The 7,951-nt window shown below is 42.2% G+C and overlaps 1 protein-coding gene across 1 annotated transcript in view; it reads left to right on the top strand.

Annotated features, from left to right (window-relative positions):
- Window positions 1-249: 249 nt before the first annotated feature.
- arsb (arylsulfatase B) overlaps window positions 250-7,951 on the top strand; it is an 88,927-nt gene continuing 81,225 nt past the window's right edge. The window contains exon 1 of the mRNA XM_063049318.1: window positions 250-542. Coding sequence (XP_062905388.1) covers window positions 291-542 — 252 coding nt within the window. The 5' untranslated portion in view covers window positions 250-290. The remainder of the gene's footprint in view (window positions 543-7,951) is intronic.

Below are 7,951 nucleotides of genomic sequence, written 5' to 3'. Positions count from 1 at the left end.
ACTTCTGTTAAAATGGGAACTAGTGGTTTATTTCGCGAATACGAAGTCAGCGAATAACGAGGACTCACAAGAGTTCGTCAAAGAAGGGCGCTTGCGCAGCAGCGGAAAGGCGCCGAAAGTAACCTCTGGACCAATCACTTAACAGAGGTGGGATCACGGGACCCGGTGATCCGCGGCTGAAAGGCTGGATCTTTTGAATGAATGACCGGACCACATGATCAATCACATGACATCTCCCCGTATGTTTGTTGTCTTCCGGCTACTCAGCGATCTTCCGGGATTCGCGGAGGATGGAGCGGCTGCGGTTGCTGTTCTTTTTACTTTGCCTTCATCTTCTGCTTTCCGCTGCCGTTGGCTCCCGGCCGCACATTGTGTTCATCTTGGCCGATGACTTTGGTTGGAACGACATCGGGTATCACGGTTCTGAGATTCGAACCCCTGTCTTAGATAAGCTATCCAACCAGGGAGTCCGACTGGAGAATTACTATGTGCAGCCCCTGTGCACGCCGTCGCGTAGCCAGCTACTGACCGGCCGGTATCAGGTAAAATATGCTGGGTTCAGTGTCCTCGCATTTAGAGAACCTTTAAGCAAATGGTCCTGCTGGGTCAGGTATGTGTGTGCGAAGGGATTTGGGGATTATACTAGAAATGCAATGATAGTGGCATAAAACGGATGTGAGTCTTACTGGGTCTCTTTCGCCTTTAGAAGACTGAGGGGCGATTAGAAGACATCAAACTATGAAGAGTTTGGTAGAGTAGATTTAGAGAAAATATTTCTGCTTCTGGAGAAGTGTATCATTGGAGACTCTTAAGATCAGAATCAGGTTTATTATCACTGGCTTGTGATGTAAGTTTGTTAACAGCAGCAGCAGCAGTTCAATGCAATATATAATCTAGCAGAGAGAAAAAAAATAAATAAAATAAAAAAAAATAAAAAATAAATAAACAAGTAAATAATTTTCATATAAAAAAGTGCAAAAACAGAAATAATGTATATTTTTTAAAAAGTGGGGCAGTGTCCAGAGATTCAGTATCCATTTAGGAATCGGATGGCAAAGGGGCAGAAGCTGTTCCTGAATCGCTGAGTGTGTGCCTTCAGGCTTCTGTACCTCCTAACTGATGGTAACAGTGAGAAAAGGGCATGCCCTGGGTGCTGGAGATCTTTAATAATGGACGCTGCCTTTCTGAGACACCGCTTCCTAAATATGTCCTGGGTATTTTGTAGGCTAGTACCCAAGATGGAGCTGACTATATTTACAACCTTCTGCAGCTTCTTTTGGTCCGGTGCAGTAGCCCCCCCCCCCCATACCGGACAGTGATGCAACCCGTCAGAATGCTCTCCAAGGTACAACTATAGAAGTTTTTGAGTATATTTGTTGACTTGCTAAATCTCTTCAATCTCCTAATAAGTATAGCAGCTGTCTTGCCTTCTTTATAAATACTTCGATATGTTGGGACCAGGTTAGATCCCCAGAGATCTTGACACCCAGGAACTTGAATCTGCTCACCCTCTCCACTTCTGATCCTGCTAAGAGGATTGGTATCTGTTCCTTCATCTTACCCTTCCTAAAGTCCACAATCAGCTCTTCCGTCTTACTGACGTTGAGTGCCAGGTTGTTGCTGTGGCACCATTCCACTAGTTGGCATATCTCACTCCTGTACGCCCTCTTGTCACCACCTGAGATTCTACCAACAATGGTTGTATTGTCAGTAAATTTATAGATGGTATTTGAGCTATGCCTAGCCACACAGTCATGTGTATACAGAGAGTAGAGCAATGGGCTAAGCACACACCCCTGAGGTCTATGTTCCCTCTAAGCTGTGCACGTGCGCGCGCACATACGTTTTTCAACCAGCGCACAAAAGAAATTAATGTGTGCACAAAAGGTTAGTTACTTAAAATAATGTAGTAATTAATATTTATACTTATTGAAAATAATCTTTCCACTAAACCTTTCTGTTAACTAGTTAGTCGGTTTTTCAAATACCACAATGCACGTCACTAATTTACGACACCTCACCTTTCCTGTTCCGGTTTGTACAGCTGCATCACGGCGGCAGCCATCTTTGGCAGACAGTGTTCATATCGTAAAGTTTACAAAGATCTGTTTCAAATCCTGTAGATAGCTTACTAAGTTTTTATTGAAAAAGATCAGTCAAATGACTGTGGCTAAATACTGTCACAAGAAATTGATAAACATCACATACAAAGTAGCTTTACAGGTTTTAAGTGATGTCTTTGATGAACTGGCTGCACTGTGCAAGACTCTGCAAAAAAGTGGCCAGACACCGATTGATTCACTTCATTTTGCGCAAGGTAAAATTAACAAGAAAGCCGTATCTGGAAGACAATGTTTCGTGGAGTGACAAAGTTAAAGTTTTGCTAAGCCAACAATGTGAAGAAGACGTCACAGTAGATACCAGTTCGCTGTTGATTTTTATAAATAGTCTTTGTGTTCATTTAGAAGAAAGGTTTCCTGAAGATGAGGTACAGGAATGGTCAGCTTTTGATTTCTCCGCAATTGCAGATTGTGACTTCACATTTGGCGATGAACAAGTTAATGCCTTATGTCTAAAATATCATGATTTTCTAGCTGAAAATACTGTAGTAAACAGTTTAATGATTTCAAATTTTTCATGCAAGAAAAAATTAAATCCAAACTGATTTCAAACTTTGCTCAAATGGTGGCAGTAGCCTAATGAATCAACTCAAAAACAAGCTGAGAAACCGTTTAGGTGAATGTCATTTGGATATGTTAATGAGAATCAAAAGCTATCAATTGGATGGAAATTCTATTAGTCTAGATAGAGTTTACAAAGAATGGGTAAATGCCAAAGACAGGAGAGAGAAAAAATAACCGAGTGACTTAAGTATGTATGTTATTTTGTTGTTACTCTGTGCAGTTTTGTCAAATATTTTGTAAACCTACATAAACTGTGCCATGTGTGCATTCAGTGCACACATACTTTTGTCACAGGAAAAACATTTGCACAACATAAGATTTTTGTGCGCACTGACTACTAAAAATTAGAGGGAACATTGCCTGAGGTGCACCGGTGTTGATCGTCAGCGAGGAGGATATATTATCACCAATCCGTACAGATTGTAGTCTTCCGGTTAGGAATTCAAGGATCCAATTGCAGAGGGATGTACAGAGGCCCAGGTTCTGCAACTCCTCAATCAGGATTGTGGGAATGATGGTATTAAATGCTGAGCTATAGTCGATGAACAGCATCCTGACGTATGTGTTTGTGTTGTCCAGGTGGTCTAAAGCCATGTGAAGAGCCATGGAGATTGCGTCTGCCCTTGACCTACTGTGGTGATAGGCAGATTGCAATGGGTCCACGTCCTTGCTGAGGCAGGAGTTCAGTCGGCTACCAGGTGACAGTCATCAAGGCAGCCCACAATATTCTTCTTAGTTACTGGCATAATTGTTATCATTTTGAAGCAAGTGGGAACTTCCGCCCGTAGCAGTGAAAGGTTGAAAATGTCCTTGAAAACTCCCGCTAGTTGGATGGCAGAGGTTTTCAGAGCCTTACCAGGTACTCTATCGGGACCTTCTGCCTTGCGAGGGTTCACTCTCTGTAACGACAGCCTAACATCGACCTCTGAGACAGAGATCACAGGGTCATCAGATGCAGCAGGGATCTTCACAGCTGTAGTTGTGTTCTCCCTTTCAAAGCGGGCATAGAAGGCGTTGAGTTCATTTGGTAGTGAAGCATCGCTGCCATTCATGCTAACAACAGGAATTCTGCAGATGCTGGAAATTCAAGCAACATACATAAAAGTTGCTGGTGAACGCAGCAGGCCAGGCAGCATCTCTAGGAAGAGGTGCAGTCGACGTTTCAGGCCGAGACCCTGAGTTAGTCCTGACGAAGGGTCTCGGCCTGAAACGTCGACTGCACCTCTTCCTGGAGATGCTGCGTTCACCAGCAACTTTTATGTGTGTTGCTGCCATTCATGCTATTGGGTTTCACTTTGTGGGTAGTAATGTCTTGCAGACCCTACCAGAGTTGCCGTGCAGCTGATATCGCCTCCAACCTTGTTCGAAATTGTCTCTTTGCCCTTGAAATAGCCCTCCGCAAACCATACCTGGTTTTCTGGTGCAAGCCTGGGTCGCCAGACTTGAATGCCACAGATCTAGCCTTCAGCAGGTGACGTACCTCCTGGTTCATCCACTCATCCATGGCTACAAGAATTTAGTACAAGATAGTCACCAAGAGAATTTGGGATAAACTTCTTTATACAGCAGATGGTGAGAATCTGGAACTTGCTACTGCAGGAATTGTTAAAGCTATGTACAGATGTATTTGAGGAGAGTCTGGATAAGAGTATAATGAATTTGGGAATAAAGTTAATGCTAATATCTTTAACAAAAGAAATGACAGATGGGGGTTTAAGTGGTGTATAAATCCTGTTATAGACTGAAAGGTCTGTTTATGAACTATTTTGTGCACTACTCTGGTGAAGTTATGGACAGCTCAATGTGGGAATGGAACGGAATTTAATTGGAGCTGAGGGTGGACATCACAGATTGCGTGTAGGCGATGCAGTTGGTCTCACCAATGTGAAGGAGGACATATTAAGAGCACCAAGTGCAGTAGATGAGGTTAAGGGAGAATCACAAGTACCTTTGCCTTATTGGAGCTGTTGTTTAGATCTCAGGTTGTTGGAGAAAGAGGAGGTGCAAGAGCAATTGTAGGAAAAGTGTCAGGGGCCAAGGAATGGTGGTTGGGAAGGAGGAGGAGATGTCATTGGTGGTGGAGTCTCATTGCAGAGGGTGGAAATTACAAAGGATATTGTATAGGACATGGACGATTCCAGGGGGAAAGGGGACATCTAGAGAGGTGGTGGTAGAAAAGCTACATGCAGAGCAGGCTCCATCAGTCACAGTAAAAGAGAAGCCAAATTTCCTGGAAAAGGAGGATACTTCAGCTGGACGACCTCATGCAGAAAGGAGATGCAGCAGAAACGTAGAAATTGGGAGAAAGGGGTGGCACACAGTCAAGAGACAGGGTGGGAAGAGGTGTAGTCTAGGTGGCTGCAGGAGTCGGTGGTTTCACAGTAGATATCAACGGATGACTTACATCCTGAACTGGAGACCGAATTCTAGAAAGTTCAGAGTACATTTATTATCAAATTATTTACTAACTAGAGATTCATTTTCTTGCAGCCAGTTACAGGAAATAAAATAGAAATTTACAACAAAAACTTTACAAAGTTAGACAAAGACTGACAGACAACCAATGTGTAAGAGAAGACAAACAGTGCAAGTAAAACTAATACTGAGAAACTGAGTTGTAAAGAGTCCTTGAAGGAGAGTCTGCAGATCCTAGAATCAGTTCAGAGTAGTGATGAATGAAGTTATCCGCACCGGTTCAAGAGCCTGGTGGTTGAAGGGTAGGAACTGTTTCAGAACCTGGCAGTGTGGGACCTGAGACTTCAGTACCTCCTGCCCAATGGTAGAGGGCATGGGCGGATAGTAGAGAACCTTTGATGATGGATGCTGCTTTCTTGTGGCAGTGCTCCATGTAACTGTAATCAATGGTGGGGAGGCATTTGGGTGATCTGGATGATGGGGTGCTAAATTGGATTAGTAAGTATGCAGATGATACTAAGATAGGCGGCGTTGTGAATAATGAAGTAGGCTGTCAAAGCTTGCAGAGAGATTTAGGCCAGTTAGAAGAGTGGGCTGAAAGATGGCAGATGGAGTTTAATGCTGATAAATGTGAGGTGCTACATTTTGGTAGGACTAATCAAAATAGGACATACATGGTAAATGGTAGGGCATTGAAGAATGCAGTAGAACAGGGGGATCTAGGAATAATGGTGCATAGTTCCCTGAAGATGGAATCTCATGTGGATAGGGTGGTGAAGAAAGCTTTTGGTATGCTGGCCTTTATAAATCAGAGCATTGAGTATAGGAGTTGGGATGTAATGTTGAAATTGTACAAGGCGTTGGTGTGGCCAAATTTGAAGTATTGTGTACAGTTTTCGTCAGCGAATTATAGAAAAGATATCAGCGAAATAGAGTACAGAGAAGATTTACTAGGATATTACCTGGGTTTCATCACCTAAGTTACAGAAAAAGGTTGAACAAGTTGGGTCTTTATTCTTTGGAACATAGAAGGTTGAAGGGGGACTTGATAGAGGTATTTAAAATTATAAGGGGATAGATAGGGTTGACGTGGATAGGCTTTTTCCATTGAGAGTAGGGGAGATTCAAACAAGAGGACATGAGTTGAGAGTTAAAGGGCAAAAGTTTAGGGGTAACATGAGGGGGAACTTCTTTACTCAGAGAGTGATAGCTGTGTGGAATGAGTTTCCAGCAGAAGTAGTTGAGGCAGGTTCGATATTGTCATTTAAAGTTAAATTGGATAGCTATATGGACAGGAGAGGAATGGAGGGTTATGGGCTGAGTGCAGGTCGGTGGGACTAGGTGAGAGTAAGCGTTCGGCATGGACTAGAAGGGCCGAGGTGGCCAGTTTCTGTGCTGTAATTGTTATATGGTTATTTAGCTCTGATGGACTGGGCTGTGTCCACAACTCTCTGTAGCCTTTTCTGTTCCTGGTCGTTGTTGTTTCCAAACCAGGCTGTGATGCAACCAGTCAGGATACTCTGCATGGTGCATCTATATTAGTTTCAATATAATTATGGAGAAGGATAGGTCTGGACCCAGAACTGAGATTTTTGATTGGAGAAAGGCTAACTTTGAGGAGATACGAAAGGATTTAGAAGGGGTGGATTGGGACAATTTGTTTTATGGGAAGGATGTAATAGAGAAATGGAGGTCATTTAAAGGTGAAATTTTGAGGGTACAGAATCTTTCTGTTCCTGTCAGGTTGAAAGGAAAGGTTAAAAGTTTGAGAGAGCCATGGTTTTCAAGGGATATTGGAAACTTGGTTCGGAAAAAGAGAGTTATCTACAATAAATATAGGCAGCATGGAGTAAATGAGGTGCTCGAGGAATATAAAGAATGTAAAAAGAATCTTTAAAAAATTAGAAAAGCTAAAAGAAGATACGAGGTTACTTTGGCAAGTAAGGTGAAAATAAATCCAAAGGGTTTCTACAGTTATATTAATAGCAAAAGGATAGTGAGGGATAAAATTGGTCCCTTAGAGAATCAGAGTGGACAGCTATGTGTGGAGCCAAAAGAGATGAGGGAGATTTTGAACAATTTCTTTTCTTCGGTATTCACTAAGGAGAAGGATATTGAATTGTGTAAGGTAAGGAAAACAGGTAGGGAAGTTATGGAAACTTTGATGATTAAAGAAGAGGAAGTACTGGAGCTTTTAAGGGATATAAAAATGGATAAGTTTCCAGGTCCTGACAGGATATTCCTTAGGACCTTGAGGGAGGTTAGTGTAGAAATAGCAGGGGCTCTGACAGAAATATTTCAAATGTCATTAGAAACAGGGATGGTGCCGGAGGATTGGCATATTGCTCATGTGGTTCCATTGTTTAAAAAGGGTTCTAAGAGTAAACCTAGCAATTATCAGCCTGTGAGTTTGACGTCAGTGGTGGGTAATTTGATGGAAAGTATTCTTAGAGATGGTATATATAATTATCTGGATAAACAGGGTCTGATTAGGAACAGTCAACATGGATTTGTGCGTGGAAGGTCATGTTTGACAAATCTTATTGAATTCTTTGTGGAGGTTACTGGGAAAGTTGACGAGGGTAAAGTGGTGGATGTTGTCTATCTGGACTTCAGTAAGGCCTTTGACAAGGTTCCACACGGAAGGTTAGTTAGGAAGGTTCAATCGTTAGGTATTAGTCTCCTTTTATTGTTATTTAGTAATGCGTGCATTAAGAAATGATACATTATTTCCTCCGGTGTGATATCACAAAACACAGGACAAACCAAGACTGAAAAAACTGACAAAACCACATAATTATACATATAGTTACAAACAGTGTAACAATACCATAACTTGATGAAGAAAGTCC

The sequence above is a fragment of the Mobula hypostoma genome, chromosome 5 (assembly GCF_963921235.1).
Source record: "Mobula hypostoma chromosome 5, sMobHyp1.1, whole genome shotgun sequence".
Lineage (NCBI taxonomy): Eukaryota > Metazoa > Chordata > Chondrichthyes > Myliobatiformes > Myliobatidae > Mobula > Mobula hypostoma.
The sequence above is the reverse complement of the archived record's forward strand: the minus strand, read 5'-3'. Positions and strand labels throughout refer to the sequence as shown.